This window comes from Pelecanus crispus, chromosome 14 (genome assembly GCF_030463565.1).
Source record: "Pelecanus crispus isolate bPelCri1 chromosome 14, bPelCri1.pri, whole genome shotgun sequence".
Lineage (NCBI taxonomy): Eukaryota > Metazoa > Chordata > Aves > Pelecaniformes > Pelecanidae > Pelecanus > Pelecanus crispus.
The window spans coordinates 5,678,522-5,705,177 of NC_134656.1; the positions used below are offsets into that span (position 1 = coordinate 5,678,522).

The following is a 26,656-nucleotide window of genomic DNA, read 5'->3' on the forward strand; positions in this document are numbered from 1 at the left end:
CCGCGCCCTCTGCTGACCGCCGCCGCCTGACGCCGCACGCCGAAACCGGTCGCCGGCGCCACGGCGCAGCAGGCGGTGGCCTCGCCCGGCTGTGACGCTGGCCCCGCTCACCGCGGGCGCTGCGGGCAGGGCTCCTCAAGCTCTCAGTGAGACGCATCTGAAGCCCGGCTTTAACGGATTGCGCCTTACAAAAGCCAACCGGCTACGTCTGTGACGTGAGCGTCTTACACGTGAAACGTTTTCAGACGTAACTAAGCCTCAGTTCCTGCTCGCCGGAAGCCGCTCCGCACGCCGGCCGGCGGGGGCCGGGCTCCGCAGCCGCTCGGGGCAGCAGCGCGGCGCCGCGCGCAGACACCGCCCCCGGAAGCGGAAGCGGAAGCGGCCCCGCCGCGCGCAGGCGCACTGAGCGCGGCCGGGCCGGCCGGCGGGCGCGTGGCACACCCCCCGCGGCTCGGGCAGGGCGGTGCAGGGCCCGCCCTCTGCGTGACTGCCACGCCGTACGTGACCTCTGACGTCACGGCGGCGCCGCGCGGCGATTGGAGGACATCGTTCGGCGCTCGCCGGCACGGCCACGGCCACGGTCACGGTCGCGCCCGCTCCTCGCTGCCCAGGCGCGGCGGCGGTGCCAGGCCCTGCGGGTGCCGGAGCGGCAGGGCCGTCCGGAGAGCGCGGAGCCGGTGCCGCCCCGGCCCCATCCCCGCCCCGCCATGAAGATCTGGACCTCGGAGCACGTCTTCGAGTAAGTACGGTGCGGGGGGAAGCGGGGCTGGCCCCGCCGAGGGCAGCCGCTGCCCCGGGGGTGCGAGGAGGCTCCGCCGCCTCTGAGCCCTCTGCCCCCCGGGCCGGCCCGGCGCCGCAGCTGCGCCCCGGCCGCCGCGGCCCGCTCGCCTCCGGTGACCTTGCCCCTGCGCGTCCTCGCCGCCCCGGGTCACTCGCCGGGGGAAGCCGCTCGCCGGGCGGCGGGGCGCGGCGGGCGCAGCACCCAGCCGGCTGCCGGCTCCGGTGCGGGGACTGCCCTCCGCCGCCGCTGAGGCCGTGGAAGGCACGGACCGCCCCGACCGGGAGCCGTACCGGCGCAGCGCCGTGCCGGCCGTGTGCGGGGCTATCTCGCCTTCCAGGGGTAGGGCCGAGCAAAGCGTCGGGAGTGGCGACGTGTCGTCGGGGTCAAGTGCTCCCAAACACCTATGGTGAAAAGTAATCCAAAAGACGTACTTGTGGGAGGAAAGTAACAGCTTAGTAAGTTGGTATTACTGAAACCTGGAAAAAAATTGCAGTTTTTCAGCATTATGTCACAGGGAAAACGCTCTTACGGAACTGTAAGACATAAGACAGTTGAGCTCCGGAGTCCTGGTTAATCACGTGTATCATATGTGTAACTTGCGTGTACCGCTGTCCGATCCACAAAACAGATGTTTTGCTCTAGGGAAGGGTATTTGTAGGGTTGAGAACTGGAAATCAAACTGCTTTTAAAAACATAAATCGATTGATCAGTTTTAATAGAAATCCTGTTAAAAAACAAAGGTGTACAACTTTGTGTCTTGATTCTGTTTTGGCAGTCACCCTTGGGAAACGGTAACAACGGCTGCCATGCAGAAATACCCAAATCCCATGAACCCCAGCGTGGTTGGCGTCGATGTCCTGGACAGACACGTGGACCCCAGTGGGAAGCTGCACAGCCACAGGCTCCTCAGCACCGAATGGGGAATACCCTCCATTGTGAAGTCCGTATGTATCGTAGTGCAGAGCCTGAAAAAGGTGGCGGAGGGAGGGGAAGGTTGTGAACCAGGTGTTGTAATAGACGTGTATCATTTCATAACTTTAATGGTTTAAAAAAAGCATTTATATATTGGGAAAGCTCGACAGCAGTACACATAGTGACTAATTGATAGCCAAAAATTGCCTAGATCTTAAATTGCTTCCATCTTAAAAATGAGATCTACCTCAACTGAATAGTTCTATTTTAAACTAAACCCTAATTCTGTTGTCTTGATGTCTGTTCAAGGCAAGAACCACTACTTACATATTTAAAGCCACTAAAAAAACTGCAGTTGGTTAGCATAATTAATTCCATATATGTTTGCCTCTTTTCTAGCTCATTGGCACGTGCAGAACAAAGACATATGTTCAGGAACACTCTGTTGTTGACCCAGTGAAAAAAACAATGGAGCTTAAATCCAGTAATGTAAGTAGCTGGTTTTATGCAATTGAAATAGATTACAGATTATAATAATTTCCTGTAAATTTGGGAAAAAAAAATCTTGAAAATTGCATGAGAACAATACAAGTTAAAGGTTCAAGTAATGTGTTTACAGTTGACCGGTTCTGTTTTTCAGAAAGGAGCTACTAGGTTTTTGGAACTTGTCAGGACCGAAGCATCTGACCGTACTGATGAGCAGGACAGGAGTAGTTTTGGGGCAGGGGGTTAAGAAAGTTAAGAAAAAACTTTTTAAAGCCATTTGGTGTACACTGTCACCACTTCCTAATCGTGTAACGTTTTGCTCTTTGTACTACTCCATCTGTCTGACCCCACTGTTGGAATGTTCTTATAACTGTGGTAGTGTATATTGGTAAATGATCCAAAAACTTACGGAAAGATAACTAGATCAGCAAATGCTGAACTTGGAGATTTCTCTATCTTGTTCTACATCCCTAATACTTGCAGGAAAAGTATAATGTTTAAATCTGATATAAGCATTAGTTTTGAATCTGCAAGTTTATTTACTACATTCCTTTAATATATTTATCAAGGAGTGATCTTGTCTTATATTCTACAGATTTCATTTACAAATCTAGTGTCAGTAGATGAGAGGCTTGTCTATAAACCACACCCTCACGAACCGGACAAGTAAGTACCTCTTTGTTCTGAAATTGCCCTGCATTAGTGCAGACTTTGGCTTTGAAAATTCCCATGGTGTCCCTTGAGCAGAAGATGAGGTTTACATCACCTTGGTTATGGTAACTTGTTTAAAAAACAATTAAACGGCCTGTCGTTTTCTCTAGTGACACTGCTTCTGCAGAGCACTACTGGGAAGCTTACTGTCATGCTGTGATGAAGTCCAGTTCAGACCAGCTCTTTCAGGGAGTTGTCCTGTGTTGGATCTGTAGCTGAGTTTGTACATGTGTTCAGTTATCAGCCCCTTATTTCCAATTTCTTCTTCAGCCTGAGCACAGAGGCACACTTATCTACCTTTAGTCTATAATTTTGGAGGTTTGGGTTTTCATGTTTGGCTTGTTTGGGGGTTTTTTAAGGCAACTTTAGGGCTTGCTGAGTCTGTACTCCTGGAACTAGTGATAATTCTGAAGCATCTTTCTAGGGATTCTAACATAACAGGTTTTCTTCTCATGACAGTCAGAAATGTTAAGTCCATGTTGTGGAAGGGCATGTCTTAATACTGTTTTCCCAGTATACCTGCACTCCAAATCTGCTGTTTCCACTCTTAACTTGCTGCTGCTAAAGATGGAGATAGTTGAGTGCCGCAAAGGGACACTTGGCCTTAGCAGGGACTCTTGGTTTTTATTTTGTGAGTAGAAGCATAAAGCAGTTAAGCACAGTGGAAGTGGGTTGTGTTTATGGGGCAAGAAGTTCTGTGTTACACAATGAAGCTGATGAGGGAATGTACGCGTTAAGGAGGAGCGGGTTTCTTTCAGCAATGCGTTCTTTTTAAACTATTCAGAATAATTCCGTCTCCTGCTCTCTGTTTCAGAACCATTTTGACACAAGAAGCAATAATATCAGTAAAAGGTGTCAGTCTCAGCAGTTACCTAGAAGGGCTAATGGCAAACACAATTTCCTCCAATGCTAATAAAGTAAGTATGAACCTTGTGTAAAATGTTTGACCACTGACTAAATGACAAAGGGAATAAAAAAACCTCTCTATTTTACTTCTTGGCTTTGTCAACAATCTTACGAAGGGTCTGCATAGTTCTCCTGCCTTTACTGTAGAGACTGAATGCTCAGCTTGCTGAACTTCCCCCCCTTTTTTTTTCCTCTTCTGAATGGAGAGAATTAATTACTATTGGCAAAGCTCTCTGAATCTTCACTGGAAAAACATCTCCACTCACTTAGCAGTCTGGCACTGTCGCTCTTTTGCTGCCCTCTTGATGCCGTCTATTAGTTTTTGCTATTGAAAAAGGATAGACATCCAGACAGATCTGGAGTAGTTACGTGGGAGTTTTGTGGTTCGTAACGTCAGCGCTGCTGACATAAGGATTTTTTTTGTGAAACGTAAGGCAGTACATGTTCCTGCAGTGCTCTGGTAATTGAAGTAAATGTCAGAGGCACGTATTTCTGTACCTTTTCTTCCTTTTTCAACTGTTGTGTCTTCAGTCATTTTCAGTAAGGCAGGGTTTAACCTATTTACTTATTTGCTAAGATTTTATACGCTGACAAACTTTTCTTTAACTGTAGGGCCGTGAAGCACTGGAATGGGTAATTAATAGACTTAATGCTGAAATCGAAGAGTTCACAGCTTCAGCAAGAGGAACCATGAGGAATTCGATGGCAGCAGCAGCATTTGTAGAGAAATGATAGTAAATATACCTGTATTACTAACGAGGTTTAACGATCTGAAGCTTCTCTCCAAACCTAAACACATGTATCCTTTGTTATTTAAAGGCATACCTGTGTATTAGGCATGTTTCATATTTAATTTGGAGAAAAGCTGAATTCTTACTAACAAGGCTGATGCACAAAGCCTAGTTAACATATTGGTTCAGCTGGACCGAATTACAGTTACAGATGAAGAAATAATTTTCAAGTGTAGTTCTTGTATTTACATGAACACTAACTTATGTTTTCAGATATGAAGTAGCCTCATTTAGCGATGAGGCTGCATATGGTGGAGGAGACTGGCATGTTAGGTTAACTTCTGTGGAATTTTTATTTTTGTGTGACTTATGGACTACCTCTTTTGGGACCAAGCCCAAAATTAAGCAGAATGGTTTGTTCCAGCATTGTTCTGTTTGTTAATTTTTGATAGTTGTGCGATGCAACTTGGTTTAATAGAAAGTTTATTACTTGATGTTTGAAATACAAAAGAACGTACAAAATATTTTTTTATAAGCTTTTTAACTTGTTTGACTGGTTGAGCTAACATGGTACTCCAATTGTTTTTCAGTCAATATAGGTAAAATGTACAAAGTGTCTCTTCTCTACTAAGACCTAAATTCTGTTCCTAAATGCAACATTAATGAGCTGGGCGTGCAGTAACTTAAAATAAAAAATTATCTTAAACTTCTACAATAAATATCTCCATTTCTAAAAGGACATTAAATAAAGGGGTACAATAAGCATAGAGCCTTAAAATTTGCAAGCTGCTAGGGCATCTAAGAATAGTAGGTGTTCACTTGAAAATTTCAAAGAACCACTTAAAGGACTAATAAAACCTTTGGGAAGTTGGCTAAAGAGATTCCTAAACATAGGAGAAAGTGATATTAAAGAATGTTAACGACACACTCATTAACTTGATCGTGCTCCAAAAATAACCTGTTACATCAACTGAATGTTGTGTTGTCCTTTAATTTAAACGTAGCATTCTAAGTTCCAGAAGGTCCTTCACCTTTTGAACTACTTTGCTGACAATACAAAGCTCTTTAAATGAAAACCTTGAGAATAAAAAGTTTTCTACAGTTTGTGTTTGTTTCTTGGTACTCGCTGTAGATTCCTGGTACTGTCACCAGCCATTAGCTGTGGGACGTAACAGTCGGACCTTGACGTCCTGCCCTACATAGTATACCAGCCTCCTGGAGTCCTGCTGGCTTCAGCAGAGGCTCTCTGTCCCGGGAGACTCCTTCAGCGTGAAGGAAAAATGGGAGGACGCAGCCCTTAATGAGCTGATGCTTGTATTTTGGTGCCAGAGGCTTTTCCTGGAATTTTGATTCTAAGCTTACAAGTAATTTCAAGACTCTCTCTTAGCCTTTAAGAACTGTAATGTCACCTGTTCCAGCACATTTTACATCGCATGCAATTTCTGTCACAGCAGAATTGCCGATTGAATAATGTTTGCTATGTAGAGAACCAGAGCTTATTTGAAGTGGTAAACACATGGGAACACAACCTTCTGTAAGATTTGTTTAGGGGAAAAAAACAGGTATATGTATAACTTCTAAAAATTTAACTATTCTAAATATTTTTCTAAAAAGAAATGGTTTGAGACGATCTTAAAAAATTGAAATCATTGAGATTTGCCATGCTTTTACAGGACGTTATTACAACTGAAATAGCATTTCAATCTAAGGTGTATGTGAAACTTCTGCAAAACTGTACCATCATTTCTGATGAAAATGCAATGCTTGAAACTGATTTTAAATGCTTGTTTAGCCATTAGCATCACCTGTCAATTTTTATTTTCCTAATTTTTCTGCACTAAGGACTGTAGTATGAACTCACAGTTTGCCCTTGCACTGAAAAAAAACTTTACTTTTTGCAAGCATTCAACAACTTCTTGAAAGATCATGATTTTCTTTGTTCTATTTTATTTATATGCCTGTATTCTCATTCTGTCAGGGCATATGGCTTTCTGTATGTGGCGCTTTTCAAATAAAATTTTATCTGAGTTCTGGCCACTTCCTGAAACTTTCTGATCTATTTGGCTTTAACTGCTATGTGGGTAACCTAAAATGAGGAGGGTGAAGGTGAAGAAATACTCTGGAGTTAACAGCTTCTTTTACTAAAATGCGTATCGTAAAATGCACACTTACAGCTGCTGTGGTCTTTTTTGCTGCTTTTCTGCAAATCTGACACATTAACTAGTGACCAGATTTTGCAGTTTGCTAGATCCTGTGGAAAGATTTTCAGTCTACTTGGACTGAGATTTGTTGCTACCATTTACCTGTTAAGGAATGCGTCTCTGCACGTGGAATCTAGTGTTCGCCATCGTTAAAAGCAGAAGAGAACAAAATGTTTGGGTCCCTACAGCCATGTAACAGCTTGCCTGTTTACCCACAACTCTCACAATAGCAGACTGCACCTAAAGAAGCTTTGCTTGATGGGGCGTAGGGGGCTGTGTGTGCAGCAGTTACAAAGTAGGTGCTGTCCCATCGCAGGAGAAGGAAGCAGATACCTGTCCTGTGCTCGCTATGCGTACGTAGTTCCTTCGCTAGCCACTTCAGCAAGTCATGTTCCCTGTGGATCAGCTTCAGCGGGCACTGCAGGGCTGTGTCATGGCTGGCAATGCTGCGATGAATGTAGGGTGCAATGGATGAATGCACAGATACTGCAGTGAGCGTGACCTGAGGTAGCGCAGCGAAGCTGTGTGTTCTGGTGGTTGGAAGGAATAGAGGAAGTGGGTAAGAGAAAGGAGCTGGAGGGGCAAAACTAAAGGACCAGGAAGAAAGAAAAAAGGGAGAGGGGAGGGGGACAGAAGGGGCAGAGGTGGAGGAATGTGATGTGAACAAATTGGTGGTGTGGTCTCTGGTGGATCCCTACCTGCTTCGGCTTGCCTAGATGGATTCATGTTTTACCTTATCTGCAGATCTAGGCTTTTAAATCAGTAAAGCTTCAAACTCACCCATATAACTTTGCTGAGAAATGGAACAGAAGTGAGGAAGCTTTAGATCCAAAGCTCGATGCCCTGGAGAATATTTTAAGATGGCGTTGTTAAATCTTCTGTTCTCACTGCTCAGCTTCCGAAGTTTTCAGTAATAAATCATTAGGTTTCCTTGCCGTTCATTGTCTTAATTATTTTGGATGACCTTCTCATGTTCCTGTGACCCTTAAGTACTCAACACGGCTACTAAGGATGTCTGCCAGGAGGAGGGACATGCTACAAGTCTCCAAAGCATCCTTCTAAAGCAAGTTGCATCCAGAAATGCTATTACCGTTAATTTAAAGCCAGAAGTTTAAATTGCAGTAGCTGGAAGTTTGAGGCCTTGGCAAGCTTAATGCCCTCTTCCGTTGAGACTGAACACTTGCATCATCTGCTGGTTCTAACGGAAACAGTGCTCCTGAACTCTCAAATATTTGTATGGACATGGCCATATGCCTATGGAAAGATTCTTCTGAATGAAACGGATTACCTGATTTGTATCTAAAAGTTGACATAAAGAATGCAAAAATTACTTTTCCTCAGGTTTGATACAAGAATTAGCCATGCAGGTGGTGGGATTTTGGTGTTAGCTTAGTAAAGATTTTTTTTACTGTAAATTACACTCACCTTGTCCTTTGCTTCTTGATTTAAACAGGTTTGGGATGGCTAAAGCAGCACTATAATGGATTAGCTTGTTTTACATTAACTGCAAGGCATTCTAAGAAGAACAGATCTATAAGGTTTTAAATTTTTTCAGTGGTGTGTAGGTGTCTAGCTTCCATGTACCCATCTGCACTATAAACTTGTTAAAGACTTGTGTTTGTGCACCTTGCTAACTGCCTGCTACTCTCGTGTTCTGCAAGGTACTGCTTTTGACAATCTGAAATTATGAAAGCTGCTACCACAGAAGAAAGCAAAATCCTAAATTTACTGTGACACTGAAACAACTTGTGTCTATATGAACACTAAAATAATATCACTTTCTTCAGTCAGCAATAGAAACAAAGTACTTTTAAAAAGGCTTAATTTACCTGAGAAGTATTTCTTCTGGCTGACAATGGGTGTCAGCACCTGTTCAGTCATATAGCAGTAAATTATAGGTGAACCAGTTGTTTGTTTTGGAAAAAAAACGGAAAAAACTTTAACCACCATTTCCTACAACAATGCTGATCTGTCTTTTGTGGTCTATATTTGCAGTTAAACTGTACATTCTAGCATATTTCCAATAAATGTCATATACGGTAAAACTAAGCACCCAGTGTCTAATGACTGCAACCTTGCAAAGCCCCTTGGCACTGACAGATAGTTGGTTCAAAGGCAAGATCAGCATCCTGTTGAGGTTCACATTTATAGAACTGAAGAGTACCGTTAAAGAGAGCTTGTGTGAAAGAACTGAGTCATTTTAGAATCCTTCCAGTTCTCAAGATGAAGGTTGTTCTTTCACTTGCACAGGATCCACTCATTTCTTTCTCAAATAATTTGATAGCTTTGCTTTCTATGTTGCCATGAAACTGAATTATTCTAAAGGTGAGGTTACATGTTACAACTAAGCTGCATTAACTACTTACCTTCAGTGAAAGAGTCCTGTGTCTGTCTGCCCGCCCGCCGCCTTGTTCCTGGCTGTGCTGTCCTACTTCTTCCCTTGCGCTGAAGACAGTGGTCTTCACACCCTTTGTTGAGCTAAGTCAACTTGTTGAGCCAAAAAAACATGAATATGAGAAGTGATAAGATCTTTATGCAGCCAGCAGCGAGGTGAGACACACTGAAAGAGGAGAAATGGAGGATCTCCTTATCTATAGGAAGCTATTAGGTAGGCTGAAATTATATTGCCTCTGCAATGTCTATTACAATAATTTCATATTGCATCTACTAGAAAGAGTATTTGATGCTGTAAACAATGTATGTTATAACAGAAAAAAGATTTGTAAAACAGTTACATGGTTAAGTTAAAGTCATTCTTCTCAGACACACATATCACAAGAAATTCAATGCAAGATGGCTTTTTTACATTTTATTTTTCTCCAGAAAGGTTTGATAGTCCTTTAATCAAAAAGTTTAAAAACACCAAACTAAAAAAATAGTATCAGCTACTTATATATATATATATATTATACTTAATATATATATAATCTAGCTGAATATATCAGCTAGAATATAATAAAATTAATAACATACGTAGTAAATATTTTCCTAATCATGTACCCAATCCTTTTTACACCAAATTAAATTAAACAATTGCCCCTGCTGTGAACTTCAATATTCCTAGAGCCTGTTCAACTTTGTGGATACTCTGGTAAGAAACCTGTTTTATAATATGGCAAGTAGCATAATTTGGGTGAGTACTTGTTAAGGGGGGGTGGAGGTGGGTGGGACTATGTAGATATTATTTACCTGTGACAGAACTGCTTTGGTTTATCTAGACTTAAACTCATTTACATATGGCAGCTGCAACAAAATCTAGGAGGTATGTTGTGAAATTGGAAGTAAGGAATTGTGTATCAGAAGCCATACTTGGAGTTTATTTATATTTTATAGTCATGTCATATTCTGAATGATCTAGCTGAAGTACTAGAAGCACTTAACCTTCTTAGCCCAATACTCTACACAGTCTTATTTTCTCTGCTTATAACTGCCAGTTTTGAGGGACGTTCAGCAAGCTATGCAATTGCCCTGCTTTTCCTGTGAAAGACTAGACAGACCAAATGGAAGCAGGGTGCTACTGCACAGATGATGTTACTTCCCTGTCTGCAAAGTGAGATGCAATAATGGCCCTTATTTACCTAGGATCCTGTCACCCTTGTCTTTCATAGAAGCGTAAGCACCTATGAGACTTAAAAATGTCTGAGAACAGGCTCCAGCCACTGAGCTCACCTAGGTGTTTTTAAAACCTTTATTTAATATCATCATCAACTGTGGACAGAATGTTTTGCATTACCATGCTATTTTATCATAACATTTAAAAAGTAACATAGCTAACCAAAGATATTAAACACATTAAAACAGGAAGTAATGCGCAAGATTCTTAAAACTTGAGTGTACCTGAATTCTGCTCTGCAGCTCCTGGGTCCCTCCAGAGACTATTTATGCTAGATTTTGTAGAGTGGACAGCTGAGAACTTGGATGACACTGCAAAATTATTTTTACTTTGAATCCAGGTGTCCAAAAGTTAAAAATTAATGTCTTCATCTGCTTCATCAACTAACCTTCAAAATGCTGTCCTGTAATAGGAAACAGCACAGAACTGCAACTGTATTTTAAGATTGGAGCTGATTTCGGAGTATGTTTTCTGCGAGTGCTCTGTGCTGAGTGCTGTACTCAGACAAGAGGCGATTTAATAGGAGATGACCCGTATTGTCATCAGCATAGCATGATTTCCAGTAGCTGCAGAACAGATTAGGGTCATCAGCAGAGAGAACAGCAGAGCTTTACCAGCACAGTCCAATATGGCTTACACAGGCAGAGAAAGGAGATAAATCCACAGCTATCAAAGGTAGGAAGCATTATCACTGACCTGTACATTTTATACAAGAGTGGCCATAATTCCATGTTTCTTGGCAGTGTTATTTCATAGGAAAATGTGCAGTAACTTTGCCATTTTAAATTAAGGCAGAAGGAACACAGTGAAAGGGTGATGGAATTTAGAGTCTGTTGGAAATCATGTTGATACTGGCTTTTTATTGTATTGTAATTTGCCTTTTGTACAATTATTTGTTCTCCCCAATACAATGCACTTGAGACTCTTTTAAGAAAGAGAGAGTCAGTCACAAAATGATAGTGTTGTTGAATAGCAAGTTTGGGTTTTTTTAAGGGGTTAATTATTTTTATTGTTTTGTTAAGAATACAGATCAGCAAGCAAACTTGTAATCACAAATTATGCACGTTAAGAAAAATTCATTTGTTTTGCCTTTTGATCTAGAAACAATGTACTCTTGATAGAATTACAACCATGTTGCATGGGCTCTAAAACTACAGATGCATTACAAATAACTATGAAGTGTATTCAAGCGCTATTTCAGGTCTCATCATTGGTACCTAAGCAGCTTTTTTTTTCAGTCGGGTAATTTTTGTGTTCTGCTAAATCCCCACAATTTTAATATTTGCCTAGTAAGACATCACTCCTGTCAACTTCAGTCCATGTTCAGCAGACACGTGTTTCAGTTAGGAGGTGACCTCAGTAGGAGTTCCACCTATGGTGATTATGTTAAATCCATTATACACGCGTCTGGACATCAGTTGTGTAAGAACACGGGCGAAGCGTGGGTGTATTCACCTGAGAAGCTGCAGCCTCCTGTATGTGTGTATCTTTGACTTTTTTGGTCCATAAAACACTTTTGTGATGACTCTGAAAAACTTTATGTGCATTCCTGTGCCTGCGTCTGGGAAGACAACAGCAGATTTCAACTACTCCCTGCTTTGCAGCACAGTCTTGACATGAGAGAAGGCAGCTGTAGCTCAGCCTCTTGATCTACTCACACTATAATTAGATGCACCTTTATGAACTGAAATATAAGCTGTACTGTTCCCTTTTTAATTAGATGTCTGCCTTCTATCAGAACTTCTCTTCAGTATATTCTTATTAAACAACTGAAATTAACCACAAATTAAAAATTAATGTTATTATAGTACAGGTTCTATGTCCAGAGGTACAAAATAAAAGTAATAAAATAAGACCTCTCTTTATCTGAAAAACAAGTAGAACTGACGTTGCTGAAATGTGTATTTCTTAGTCACAGAATCAGTTTAGCATACTGCTAGCTTCCAAAAATGAATCCTGCACACACTGCAGAGAAAAATACTGTTTTCTTTGCCACTTTTGTGGGCATCATCAGGAAGATCCACATTTTTTAGTCAGATGTTATGAATCAAAAGGAAATAAACCCTCATACCTTTATAGTCAGAGGCCCAGTTTGACTTGTAGTTGACATTTACAACTGTGTATTTTTTTTAGATTTCTCTCCATAATCAGCAAGCAGGCTTGTATCTGAATAGCCTATGGTGTCTGGAAAAGAAGAACAGACCCATTTTCATTTCCATTCTATTACATCATTATTATTTCATTCCAGACCTTCAGGACAGGGAGATGGCATGTGACAGGAAGGTATTCTCTGTCAGGCTACCATAGATGCTAAAATCTGGTTGAACAAGAAGGGACATGCCAGGACAGGAGACAGTCTGCTACTGTACGTATTATTCTGTACTGGTCCTCTGTGAAGGGGCAATATTCTAAATAAGTCTGTGAGCTCTTATTACTAGAGTTTTCTGCCTCATAAGAGAAACTGCTAAGAGACATAAAAATTAAAACTTTATGCTTAGTTATTTTCAAAAGTAGTATTATTTGGGTTCATTATGTCTTTTTGTTCTGTTTTGGCGTGTTATTAGAGATCTTTAGTTTAAAATACTTCTGATTTAACACCAGTCATGTTGTGGATTTACTTGGCTTTTCAGTGTCATCTCTTCAGTCTACCTGGACCTACTTGGTCTCACTTTTTTGGCCTCCCTGGACCCCTCCAGTGTCAAGACTTCAGCCTCCTTGGAACTCTTTAAAATCCCCTTTTCAGATTCTTTGGATTTATCCAGTCTGAGCTCTTCATCCTCTGTTGACTTCTCCAGTCTCATTGCTTCATCTTCTCTGGACCTTTCAAGTCTCACATCTTCAGCCTCTTCGGACTTCTCCAGTACCTCCTCTTCAATCTCCTTAGAGCTCTCCAGTCTCACCTCTTCAGATTCCTGGGAGTGCTCCAGTTTCACCTCTTCGATTTCACTGGACCTATCAAGTCTCACTTCATCAGGCTCTGTGGATCTCTCTGGCGACAGTTCTTCAATCTCCTTAGATCTCTCAAGTCTCACCTCTATACCCTCCCCAGATTTCTCCAGTCCTACTTCTTCACCCTCTCTAGACCTCTCCAGTCTCACTTCTTCACCCTCCCTAGATGTTTCCAGTCACAACTCCTCAGCTTCCTTGGACTTTTCCTGTACAATCCCTCCATCCTCCCTAGGTGTCTCAGAGCACACCTCCTCAACCTCTTTGGAATCACTAGATCTCACCGATGTTAACTATTTCATGCTTCAGGGCTCCTCTGAATTATCCTCATCGACCTCTGAGGATGTTTCTAATCTCATCTCTACACCCTTTCTGGATGTCTCCAATCACACCTTTCAGGATGCTTCTTCCCTCACTTCCTCAGTTTCTTTGGACATTTCTAATCTCACATCTTTAGTTCCCCCAGACCTATCCACTCTCACATTTCTGGATGTTGCTAATCGCACTGCTTCAGCTTCTCTTGATCTCTGCACCTAACTCTTAACACACCTCTTTTTCTCTCTGCAACCTCTCTATACCTTTCTAAACTTTCCCCTTTATGTGCTCTTTCCTAAGTTCTGTTTCTGGAAGTTCTTATCTGAGGAAAGTTTAGCACTTTACAATATATCCTAGCATCCAAACAGAACTGGGCATGAAAACAGGTCGTACAAATCTATAATGGTGCCTTGTTTACAGCTGCATAAACATCAATATATATTCTGGAATTTTTGTAGAGCACAATTTCTGTCACTAATCTAACTTTCATTCTGTCTCAGCATGGTCCCCCTCACAAAGGTTTACCTTTTTTAATTCATGCTGAATTTTTATCTTTCAAGATCAACAAACAGTAAATAGAGCTAAATGTGCAAATAATTGCATCCAAGTTGTGTATCTCCATTATGGATTTAAATCTGAGTACATTGCACAGAACTGCTGGCAGAGGCATTTCACATGGAGGTACAGTGAGAGGAGATGTGGTGGGAAAAGAGAACTGGGGAAAAAAGAGCAGGTGAGAGACAAAGGGTAGGGACAGGAGTCAGAGAAGGTGTAGGGTGGGAACAGAGGGACACGTAGCTGGAAGAAAGATGTCCATCTCTGCTAGCATAATTTTTTTCTGCCAAGCCATATTTGTGGCCTGGGCTGCCCATGAGGCTTTAAATAATCTTACCATTAATTATTTTACCTATCAAAACATCAGATGTTACCACTAAAACAGCATTTGTATATAACAGCCCTTTATCAATACATGTAAGTAGTGCAGTTACTTGGGTCGCATCGAATATGTTGCATAGGTAGCAGAGAGGGGCTTCCTTAAATCTCTGGTGCTTTCTCGCATCTTTTTTTTTATCATTGTTATAGTTGGGTTTTTAGAAAACAAATATGTTTTGTTTCGATATCATATCACTGGCACCCTTTCTGTGTTAAAAATGCTGCCAGTCATAAGAAATATTTTTTAATTGATTTAATTTTTACCAGTTGGAAAGCTTTGCTCCAATATGCCATGTATGTCTCAAAATTAGGAGAAAAATGGCTCACACAAAAACAAATAAGGAAATAAATGCATGAAATAAGACTTATTTTCTGCCTCATTTATACTAGTTATTTCTTTAAAATTAAGTAGGAAATATTGTAATACATGGATTTTTAGAAATAAGCCCGAAATTCAATAGGAGCGAAGTTGTATAGCAGTTATAAAAAAAAATCCCACAAATCATTGGTCGAGATGGAAGGAACTAGTGTAATATAGCATCCTAAAGTGTCCACTTTCAAAATGTCGTCACAACTGGCACTAGCTAGAGTCTTCCTCAGTAATCTCAGTAGAGAGATTAAGTAGGCCAATTAAGGACACAAAATTCTTTCCATCTTCCCACTCTTTCTTCCTGGTTGGTGTTCCTACTAATTACAGTAACAGGCAATCTTATCTTACTTCCATATGCTATCCTGGAGACAGACTCTGACATATCTGGTGAACAATTGCTCTTTTAATTGCTCTTTTTGTTCTGGTGGATCTATACTGACATTATGATGTGTGGATTGTTAATTGCAATGGCTCTGGACTAAGTGAGATCTCTATTAAAGCTGAGAATTACTCTGTGCTTTGAAAATGCACTGTGAGTGAAAACATTGCTGTGTAGTAATGCGAAATCACTGTGTGATTTCCAGGGATTTGCACTTCAGCAGATACTACAATTGGCAGAAAGACACAAGGCCGCTGTGCAGAGGACCAAAGTCACCAGCATTTCCTCAACGCCTGTACACCTTCTGCAGGGTTCTTACATATTTTGTGATGTGTTTTGGTTCTGGACAGAAGGAACAGAAAGAGGCATACATACTTAAGTGCAAGGATTTAATAAAAACCCAAACCATAATCTCCTTAAATCCTTAGTCCTATTTATTTAAATGAACATTATATTAGGACCAAATTGATTCCTTATCAAACACGATTCAAGCCTTCTCCTAACTTGTTGCTTATTATGTATGGAAAATTGTCTGGTTTTCCATTAAATGTTGACAGATGATTGATAGCTTCTAGTTTGCTATGTTGTCTTCTATCAATCTGTTTAGAGCAAATGACTGAATATAATTTCAGGTGTATGCATAAATGGTGTTACATCCAAAAGAATTCCATGCCAAGCCATCATGTCCAATGGGATAAAACTCTTAAATACAGCACAGCTTGGCCACACACGGATTAAAACTCCAAACTGAAGAGTCTGTGTTATAAAAACCACTGGCTCCACATGCCTGTAAACCATTTTCTTTACAGTCTTACCTAGAAAAAGCTAAGAACTGATGGCACAGATGGGCAATGACAAGCGTTTTAGCTGGAAAAAACCATGCTTTTAACCACTTGCTTCGATTCTCAGATTATAACAGTACTACGCAGGAATGAGTTAATACGTTAATACGTACCTAACACAAGTGCTATTTAACTGGCCATTAGCCTCATAGAAAAGTCAGGGTTTGACGTGGTGTGTTTCTGGCAAATCACCGGCTCTAAATCACTGAGGGAAGGGGGAAGGGAAGGGAAGGGAAGAAGAAGGGAAGAGGAAGGGAAGAGGAAGGGAAGGGAAGGGAAGGGAAGGGAAGGGAAGGGAAGGGAAGGGAAGGGAAGGGAAGGGAAGGGAAGGGAAGGGAAGGGAAGGGAAGGGAAGGGAAGGGGAAAGGGAAGGGGAAAGGGAAGGGGAAAGGGAAGGGGAAAGGGAAGGGGAAAGGGAAGGGAAGGGGGAAAGGGAAGGGAAGGGAAAAAGGGAAGGGAAGAAGGAAAGGGAAGGGAAGGAAAGGAGAAAGGGAAGGGGAAAGGAAAGGGGAAAGGGAAGGGGAAAGGAAAGGGAAGGGAAGGGAAGACACACACAGACACACTCTCTCAATCTCTCTCTCTCTGTGGCCCCCCGAGGCAGGGCCACACCGGGAAGCGGAGCCGAGGCTTTCCCACACAGGGACGGCCCCAAACCTTTCCCAAACAGTTCCTACCGAGGGGGGGGGCGGCTGAAGGTTGGGGGGGGACACGACACGACACGACACCTGGGAGAAACAAATGGGTGTGGTGTGATGCTGACCATACCCCTGTGCCGGCGGGAGGGCACCCCCACGCCCCACGCCCCCCGCCCCCCGCGCCGCTTCCCCGCCGCGGGCCCGGGCCGAGCTGTGGGGGGGGAGAGGCCCGGGCTCCTCCGGGCGAGAGGCGGGCAGCCGCCTGCCTTATTCAGCCCTCTGATTGGTCACTGCCAGAGGAGAGCGCTTAGGACTGGAGGGGCGACTGGGTAGTTGCCATTGGTCAGCCTCCACGAGGTAAATTCGGGTTTCGATTGGCGGAGGGGTCGCTCCTGCTTGTTGATTGGCTAGGGCGCAGCGCTGCGGTCTTTCCCGTTCCGGTAGGCGCTGACCTTGCCCGGGAGCGGAGCCGCCCGTGGGCCCCGGTGCCTGGAGCCGCAGCCCGCAGCCATGGTGGCCTACTGGCGGCAGGCCGGCCTCAGGTACCCGCCTGCCGGCGACAAGGCTCCTCTCGCGACTTCCTCGCGATAGCTGTAGCGGCCGGCGGCGAGGGCCTCGCAGGAAGGGCTGGCGGGGTCTCAGCGGCGCCTCTGGGGGGGGTGGAGAAGCTTTTGGGACGCGTTTGAGCCTCACCTGCGTTTTGTCCCCCCTTTTCTCTCCTGCCTTTAGTTACATCCGGTATTCCCAGATCTGTGCCCAGGTTGTTAGAGCAGCCATGAAGCCTCAGTACAAAGCAGAGGCAGAGAGGGCGGCAGCGGCCACTGTGAAAACTGTGAAACCCAAGAAGGAATAAAACGTAAGTAAATCGAATGGGCTGGGGTGCCTTATTGGAGCTCTTTATACGAGGGGTGTTGGTTTCCCAGTGTGAGTCGGGTTAAGGACAGTCTGTAACTGCTTGGCTCGTTTCGTGCTATATGTGGAAAATTGGCTCTGATCTTCATGCGTGAAAGTGGAACGGATTGGTTTACTGCAGCTGAGTGCAGATGTCTGATCCGAGTGTTTCCCGATTACGCGCAGGATACGAAAGTGCATAATCTCATTAGTTCAGTAAAATGAGATGTTCTCTCCATCAGGCCCTGCTTTGAACAATTCGGGGTTTGGTCAAACTTGTTACAGACTTGTGCAAAACAGCCGAGTTTCTGTAGTGATGTTCATAGGTCTCCTGTCTCTTACTTTACTAAGCCAAGAGACAGCCTCTCTGAACTACTGTTTCCCCTAGTCAGTGAGGCTTATCTACTGTGAAAGATAGATGCTACTTATACCTGATATGTGACATTGCATCATGAGCAGCTGAAATCCCTTCTGAGTAGAACAGCTTCTATTCCTGATCTGAGATTAAATATTATTACATTTTGTTTGAAGTGTACTGTGTACGTATTCTTGCATCGAATAACCTGTATTTTAAATCTCTCATAGGAGCTGATCTGTGGTGAAGACTTAACAGCAAACTGCAAAGCTGTAGGCAAGCTCAAGACTCTGCAACATAATGTCATCACATTAACTGTAAAACTTGCCTCTGTATGTAAATCAGCATGCTAATAAATGTAATTTCTGTTAAACAATGTATGGAAAGTGGTGTTCCTCTTGAAACAAAGTACTCCATTTTGCAGAGACGTTAAATTTTCACTTGTGTTAAAATAGAAGACCGTTTTTGTCACAGTCTACCATTCATAGCAAGATATGTTTAGTTTTAAGGCAAATCTCTTGATTTCATGCTGATATTTCAGGTCCGGCAATGAGTGAGAGAATTAGTTCTTGTTTAAAACTTTTCTGCCTACTTCCCTTCAATGATTAATGATTACTTTGGAAAAAAGTTTTCTTCACTAAAACCTATGTCAACAGAGAATATAAGCATATAATTTTGATAATTAAAACCACCTCTGTCAGTTCTCTCTGCTGGAAGTGGAAGTGGTTGGCTTTAAGATTCTCTGTCATCATGGTGTTCATCTTCCACTGGTGCTTAGAACAAAACTAACTCAGCAAAAATCAATTTGATGAGGCTTAGTGTTAAGACTGAACTGGAAAGAGGATATTGGGCCATGCGTGTGCTGCACAGGATTTGATCTCCAAAGCTGTCTGGAACACTGAGCAGTGAGTCAGGAGCTGGCAACCTGGCTTCCTGTACGTGGTGGGGAAGGAGGCGCAGAAATCCCTGGACTGTACTATGATCACTCAACTATTGGTTGTCCTTGTTAACACTTTGTCACTTTACTGGGAGGGAGAGAGACATGCATTCACTGGAAACAGTAGGAATGGAGGGTGACATTCCATTAGAATCACAGAATCATTTAGGTTGGAAAAGACCTTTAAAATCAAGTCCAACCATTAACCTAACACTGCCAAGTCCACCACTAAACCATGTCCCTGAGCACCACATCTACATGTCTTTTGAACACCTTCAGGGATGGGGACTCAACCACTTCCCTGGGCAGCCTGTTCCAGTGCTTCACAACCCTTTCCATGGAGAAATTTTTCCTAATATCCAGTCTAAACCTCCCCTGGTGCAGCTTGAGGCCATTTCCTCTCGTCCTATTGCTTGTTACATGGGAGAACAGACCAATGCCCACCTCACTGCAACCTCCTTTCAGGTGGCTGTAGAGAGCAGTAAGGTCTCCCCTGAGTGTCCTTTTCTCCAGGCTGAACAACCCCAGCTCCCTCAGCCGCTCCTCAGAAGGCCTGTGCTCCAGACCCTTCACCAGCCTGGTTGCCCTTCTCTGAACACGCTCCAGCACCTCAATGTCTTTCTTGTAGTGAGGGGCCCAAAACTGGACACAGTATTCCAGGTGTGGCCTCACCAGTGCCAAGTACAGGGGAACAATCACCTCCCTGTCCTGCTGGCCACACTATTCCTGATACAGGCCAGGATGCTGTTGGCCCTCTTGGCCACCTGGGCACACTTGCTGGCTCATGTTCAGCCGCTGTCTACCAACACCCCCAGGTCCTTTTCAGCCAGGCAGCTTTCCAGCCACTCTTCCCCAAGCCTGGAGCGTTGCATGGGGTTGTTGTGACCCAAGTGCAGGACCTGGCACTTGGCCTTGTTGAACCTCATACAGTTGGCCTCGGCCCATCAGTCCAGCCTGTCCAGGTCCCCCTGCAGGGCCCTCCTACCTCCAAGCCAAATCCATCCCAATTTGGTGTCATCTGCAAATTTACTGAGGGTGCACTCGATCCCCTCATCCAGATCATTGATAAAGATGTTAAACGGCATTGGCCCCACAACTGAGCCCTGGGGAACACCACTTGTGACCAGTCGCCAGCTGGATTTAACTCCATTCACCACTACTCTGGGCCCAGCCATCCAGCCGGTTTCTTACCCAGCAAAGAGTATGCCCGTCCAAGCCACGAGCAGCCAGTTTCTCCAGGAGAATGCTGTGGGAAATGGTGTCGAAAGCCATACTAAAGTCTAGGTAGACAACATCCACAGCCTTTCCCTCATCTGCTAAACAGGTCACCTTGTCAGGGAAGGCGATTGGGTTGGCCAAGCAGGACCTGCCTTTCGTAGACCCACGGTGACTGGCCCGATCACCTGGCTGTCCTGTTTGTCCATTAGCTCTTGGCTGGGGCAGGGGCGAAGTCATACTTTCAGCTGTATTGGTTTGGGGGGAGTGTTTGCATGTTCCTGCTGCTGTGTTTCTTCACAAGTCTAACGTTGTCCCACTGCACAGGAAGGAATACAGCATGCTTACAGAATTGATTTCAGGTTTGCATTTGCCTAGATACTGCTGCTGTTGACTCAAACATGAGGGACGTCTTTCTTCACAGTACAATAAACTTGCTCTTCAAAGAGCATAATAAAACAAGCTCAACTTTTTCACATAATTTAAAGTTAGTGCTTACAAGAATAAACTATGATTTTTGTCTATCAAATGTTTCAAGTATTGAAGTATTTTATAGCATGGTATATAATTTTTATTTTAAAGAATATTATAAATACAGTCTTAAGTAGATGGCTGTGAATGGCAAGAAACTTTTTTTTTTCTTCCCTAAAGTGAAGGTACGTTTTTGATTTGCTGAGTGCCATTGAACTTATATCTAACTAGCTGCAAATCATTCCATCCATTTTGCTGTACTGAATGATAAGAAGAAAATTTACGGTAGTCAGTATGTGGGGCGGGGGGGGGCGACACACGACACACACCACACCAAAACTTTTACAGTGTTCACAACTTTGTATGCTAATGTAACGCAATCTATAGTTTGAAACAGAAACAAACCACACAATGATAATGAATACAAGCAATAATATCAGCCAGCAATGTAACAGAACTATTAAAGTACTTACTCTGAAAAAAAAAAGTAAGAATGTATACATTCAGTCTTTCGCCCCATTTCGTTTCCCCTCCCCCTGCAACTTAAGGAACTAAACTTGTCTACGGAGCTAGAGCAGTTTGTGGAGCGTGTAATAAAAAAAGATGATACTGCCTTTCTAGGCCTTACAGACGTGCATGTTTTCCTAAAACAGTAACAAGTTCACAAACAAAACATGAACTGTGCTTACCTGAGAATAAATACATTTGATGAGTTGATAGCATATTTTGCTGTTGCTTATGACCCTGATACATATACACACAGAGGCTGTATATTACATTCAGTGTCTGGTGAAAATATTCTAAAAGTGAATACATTTACAAGAAAAGCTGTTAGGAGAACTTGTCTTCACAGTGGCTCTTTTTTTGGGAGAGAATCAGTGTCAACAGTTGTTTAGGAGAGTAAAGCATAGCTGCCATTAATTTCAAAAGCGTTGTGTTGTAATATTGGATACATTTTGGCCAGATGCAGAGAAAAAACTCTTAAGGAAGGTGTTATTTTTGGTATGCAGATGATGGCTACTGCTTTTTCTTTAGTGAGTGTCAACAGGCTTATTCGGGGAATGTTTTGATGTTACCATTGTTTTTACAGTGCTTCCTTTTCTGGGCTGGCTTCCACTTCTACCTCTTCATATTCCTCAACATCTGCAGTGGCATCCTGGTACTGTTGGTACTCAGACACAAGGTCATTGGTGTTACCTTCTGCTTCAGAAAACTCTAGCTCATCCATACCTTCCCCAGTATACCAATGGAGAAATGCTTTTCTTCTGAACATAGCTGAGAACTGTTCAGAAACCCTGATGAAGAGCTCCTGAATGGCTGTGTTATTGCCTATAAAGGTAGCTGCCATCTTCAATCCTCGTGGTGGTATGTCACACACAGCCACTTTGACATTATTAGGGATCCACTCCACAAAGTAGGAACTATTCTTGGTCTGGACAGCTAGCAACTGCTCATCCACTTCTCTGGTAGACATTCGGCCTCTGAAAATGCATGCCACAGTCAAATAACGTCCGCGACGAGGGTCGCAGGCTGCCATCATGTTGCGTGCATCAAACATTTGTTGAGTAAGCTCTGGCACTGAGAGGGCTCTGTACTGTTGGCTACCTCGAGCTGTCAGTGGAGCAAAGCCTGGCATAAAGAAATGCAGGCGAGGAAAAGGCACCATGTTAACAGCCAGCTTCCTCAGATCTGCATTCAGCTGACCAGGAAAACGGAGTGAGGTTGTGACACCGCTCATCGTTAGGGACACTAAGTGGTTGAGGTCACCATAGGTGGGATTGGTGAGCTTTAAAGTTCTGAAACAGATATCGTATAGAGCTTCATTGTCAATGCAAAAGGTTTCGTCTGTATTCTCTATTAGTTGATGGATGGAGAGGATGGCATTATACGGCTCTACAACTGTGTCGGATACTTTGGGTGAAGGCACAACACTGAAAGTGTTCATAATCCTGTCAGGATATTCTTCTCTGATTTTGTTGATGAGGAGCGTGCCCATACCTGAGCCTGTACCACCACCAAGCGAATGGATGAGCTGGAATCCCTGAAGGCAGTCACAGCTCTCACACTCATTCCTGACCACATCCATGACGTTTTCAATCAGTTCAGCGCCTTCTGTGTAATGGCCCTTAGCCCAGTTGTTTCCAGCACCTGAATTACCTGTAAACAGAATTACAGAAAGAACAGCCACAAAGTTAACAAGAGAATTTTTAAAGGCTACAAAGATGCGAGTTAAAAGGCTGTTTTGGGACAGTTGACTCTAGTTAAGTTTGCTGACAGCATGCTGTACATACCATGAATAAAATTGTCAGGTCGAAAGAGTGGGCCTATTTTGCTAGACCGTACACTGTCCATCGTACCAGGTTCCAGGTCCACCAAGATAGAACGGGGCACGTATTTATGGGCTAGGACAAAAGAAAATGAATGCGACCAATTACTTTTAGAAGTCAAAGAGACAGGCTTATAATGTACTCTGAAAAATCCCACCGACCTACAGTGATTTGGGGATATATATTTTTTTAAATTACTTATTTTAACCTTCATGTTGGCTCTGCAAATTGCTCTGCCAACACCCTAACGGTGCTGAGCACTTACAGTAAGCCTCATTGAAGTACACATTAATTCGCTCAAGCTGCAGTGATGCATCCCCACGGTAGTTTCCAGCGGTGTCAATCCCATGTTCATCACTTATCACCTCCCAGAACTGAAAAAGGAAAGAGGTTCAATACACTCACAAAGATTTATTTTTTTTCAGCACAATGTGTTCATCAGCTCTGCTGTGCTCATGCCAGATGGTACATAAAGTGGGAACTGTGCCTGAGGTGGGGGATGTTCTGCCATTTACAGTTTTGCCATTGTATTAGATCAGAGTGGGGATCCTCCTCTCCCGCCTCCTCAAATAAGTTCAAGGGAAGAGTTTAGTAGACTATTTATGTGCTAATAGGTGGAGGTCCTCAATTTGTTCCCTTTATAGTAAAGGAAAATTTATATTAGTTTAAATAACACAGGTACCAGTTGGTATGAGCTTAACAAAGTCGGGGGGTGTGTGGACTGGAGAGGGTTGCTTTGAGGCCTGTCATGCACAAGTGGGACTGTGGCATGGCAAAGCTGGCTCACACAAATTTGTATGAGAGCAATGCTTTCCACAAGCAGATGTTGGTCCTAAACGTCCTATCTTGACATTCATATGGATGTCTCGTACTGGGGCTCTTATCTAGGCAGCAGCCACAGCAGTGTTAATGTAGACACACCCACCCACTATAATGACCAGGCTATTTTAATTTTAAAGGTCTTCTGGTTTAGCATCCAGTCAATTTCAAGTGTACAAACACACCATTGCCAACATGTGCAGGTGTTTTTTTGTGTGTGTGTGCACTTTTCTACAGGTCTTATTAGACATAAGCGGTTTCCAGGTCAAAGCCAACAGAAAAAATACAAAACTTCCAACTATCACACTGGCTGCATTCAAACTATCTGGATCTAACATGATATTCCCTGACTATCCACAGCTTCATGTTGCAATAAAAAGAATCAAGGTGAGACTTGTGGGAGCAAGAAATGGAGGAAGAACACAATGAAACAATCCTTCAGCTATCATGTTGTCCTCAAAGACCTCCCAGACCCAAATTAACCCAGATTTTTTTTTTTTTGACAACTTCCTACTAATCAATTAAAAAAAAAGGACATCACACAGCAAAAAGCACTGTTGTTTTCTTTTTTCTCCTAGCACACAAAGTCAGCAATGAGTGGCTTCTCTAAGTAACAGCATGGCAGTGTTTGAACCGTACAAAAGTACTCCAAATGACATGACTGCCTCTCACAGGAGGCCAGTTTGGCAGGAATCCTTAATTGCACTTTCTGCCACTCTTAGAAAAACCTAATTGGTGACTGATAGCACAGGGCAGTCTGTTGACCAATACAACCCTATAGTAATGATTATAATGTGGCAGAGCTACTGCTGGATGGCTGAACTAAAGCATCACAACTTTGCAGCCCTGGAATTACTGGCTTCTTCGCTTGTCCCAGTACTTTGCAGACCAGATTAGTGCCCCTGGGAATGTGAGTCCCAGCAGAAATGGTCTGGAGCACTTACCAGGACTAATCACTGTGCCATTGTTCTTGCAGATGTTTCATTCTTCAACAGTCTTAACATTAACCTTTGCTTGAGGAGCAAGCCCATCTTATGACTTCCACATCAAAACATTCATATTTGCTGCTAACATGCCATACATCCTACCATTGAGTTAACAAAGTCATTGTTCCCCCCGAGAAAGTCCCCATCCACCAATGTTTGACCTGCTACCACTGATAGCACTTACTACTGGCGGCCAATATTGAAAAGAGACCTTACCTTAGCTCCAATTTGGTTCCCACACTGGCCAATCTGAAGATGCACAATTTCACGCATTTTGTGTAGCTTAGACCTGTTGGTGACTACAACCTAACACAGGTTTTCTGGTTGCAGTCCCCAGAACAAGCCCTCTTTCTGCTGCTATATCAGCTACACCCAGCACAGTCTGCCCCAAGGGGCCCTTTTATACTAGTGAGATTGTCACTCAGCCAGCAAGGGGAGTAGCCAGCAACTCATCAAAGCCTTTCACAAGGAGGCAAAGTGCCTTTTCCCTGTCTGTGTACAGGGTACAAGAGCACAGGTACTGAGTGTCTTGGAAAATAAAATTGTTACACGCACCCCCTTACAATTAATTCCACTTCTCTGTACAGTGTGATTCGGGAATATCTGTGCACACTCTATTTGTGTTTCATTATTTTATACATAATATATATACAAATATATATGCATACATAGAGATTATAGCCAAAAATGAGCAATCTTAATTTATTAAGCACATGTGCTTCTGCCATATAATTTAAATTTTAACATCATATGAGTCATACAGGACAGCAACCATAATAAAAACAGTAACAACTTTTGAGCAGTAGCCTCCTATAAGAACATTCAGCGCGCTGCCAGGCAAACTTGCAGTTCACTAATAAGCATCATTCTCAGTGTCTAACTGCATGAAGGAGGGGGACAGGATCAGTGACAAAAAAATACTTTGTAAAACATAAATATAACACTGCACTCTCAGTGATATATGTTCCTTAAGCGTTTAATAAGAATCCATCAATTTCAGCCAATCTAAAATCTGAATCAACTTGTGACTAATTCATACAGATGCTTGCTCTCTCTTCCTTTCCTGCCAGTAAGAAATACTGTATTTCTTATATTTCTTATTTTCTTATATCTGAGATGTAGTATTTCAGAACTTGCCAGGAAAATGCTAGAGGTGAAAACCCAGTTCCACTGAAGTTAACTATAATGTTCTCTGTGTGAAATGTTTCACTGCATTAAAGGAAACGATGCAAAGCTGAGCAAAACACGACACGGTCGTGTTGCCTGCAGATAAACAGCACTAATATCGCTGAGCAACAGAAACCCAGAATGGACTGTCTTCTGGAAGCTTATAGTAGTTTTATTACACGTCAGACGACTATCAGTGCTTTGCAAATGTTCCTTTTAAGGATAGGAAAAGGAACTATAATTAGGAAAGCACCTTAAATTATTTTGTATAAAAAAATGACAGTGGAAGGACTTGACTCATTGAAAGTAATACCACTTTATGGGCTGCTAGAGATAAGGAATCTCTGAGCTTCCATATTGTTCCAAAAGAAGAATCAGCTTGTTCCAGACTTCCCCACCACAGATGACCTCCACTTCTTCCACCAGCCAATGGAGGAGCAGACAGCTGCTCCTAAGGCAAAGGTTAGCGCCAGAAGTGCATTGCAAAAAAGTAGCTAGCAAACATTCGGTCATCCTCTGCCAAGCTATGGGCCGTCCTCAGTAGGGAGCAATAAAAGCAAGACTTTAAATTCAGGTAGATTAATTTTGTTTCCTTAAAACACAATAGTTTTATCATTTTCCAAAAAAGAAATATTCTCCGAACAGTTTAGTTTACTCAGCAAGGCAACGTAACAGTTATGGTCCATTGCTACATTGTAGGTATTTTCTACAATAGCGGTGGATATCT

At 43.0% G+C, this 26,656-nt stretch overlaps 3 protein-coding genes across 9 annotated transcripts; 2 read left to right on the forward strand and 1 right to left on the reverse strand.

Annotated features, from left to right (window-relative positions):
* Nucleotides 1–707: 707 nt before the first annotated feature.
* Nucleotides 708–4,563, forward strand: PRELID3B (PRELI domain containing 3B). 3 transcript variants are annotated; one of them, XM_075721022.1, is made up of 6 exons: nucleotides 708–739; nucleotides 1,557–1,725; nucleotides 2,093–2,182; nucleotides 2,775–2,845; nucleotides 3,705–3,807; nucleotides 4,409–4,563. In XM_075721022.1, the coding sequence occupies exons 1-6, from the start codon at nucleotides 708–710 to the stop codon at nucleotides 4,526–4,528; spliced, it is 585 nt and encodes a 194-aa protein (XP_075577137.1). In that variant the 3' UTR covers nucleotides 4,529–4,563. The 3 variants fall into 3 exon arrangements, with proteins under 3 accessions (XP_075577137.1, XP_075577139.1, XP_075577138.1); XM_075721023.1 differs by lacking the exon at nucleotides 708–739 and adding an exon at nucleotides 1,223–1,236; XM_075721024.1 differs by lacking the exon at nucleotides 2,093–2,182.
* A 12,676-nt stretch (nucleotides 4,564–17,239) lies between these two features.
* Nucleotides 17,240–18,375, forward strand: ATP5F1E (ATP synthase F1 subunit epsilon). Its single transcript, XM_075721286.1, has 3 exons — nucleotides 17,240–17,303; nucleotides 17,491–17,617; nucleotides 18,238–18,375. The coding sequence occupies exons 1-2, from the start codon at nucleotides 17,272–17,274 to the stop codon at nucleotides 17,612–17,614; spliced, it is 156 nt and encodes a 51-aa protein (XP_075577401.1). The 5' UTR covers nucleotides 17,240–17,271; the 3' UTR covers nucleotides 17,615–17,617; nucleotides 18,238–18,375.
* Nucleotides 18,376–20,974: 2,599 nt separating this feature from the next.
* Nucleotides 20,975–25,145, reverse strand: TUBB1 (tubulin beta 1 class VI). Of its 5 annotated transcripts, XM_009483818.2 has the most exons (5): nucleotides 24,979–25,145; nucleotides 23,223–23,331; nucleotides 22,922–23,032; nucleotides 22,695–22,787; nucleotides 20,975–22,088 (listed from the first exon to the last, which is right to left on the reverse strand). In XM_009483818.2, exons 1-5 carry the CDS (start codon nucleotides 25,033–25,035, stop codon nucleotides 21,715–21,717), a joined length of 744 nt encoding a protein of 247 aa, XP_009482093.1. In that variant the 5' UTR covers nucleotides 25,036–25,145; the 3' UTR covers nucleotides 20,975–21,714. The 5 variants fall into 5 exon arrangements, with proteins under 5 accessions (XP_009482093.1, XP_075577043.1, XP_009482091.1 ...); XM_075720928.1 differs by having other exon boundaries at nucleotides 20,975–22,787; nucleotides 22,922–23,064; nucleotides 23,201–23,331; nucleotides 24,979–25,144; XM_009483816.2 differs by having other exon boundaries at nucleotides 20,975–22,787; nucleotides 24,979–25,143.
* Nucleotides 25,146–26,656: the final 1,511 nt, after the last annotated feature.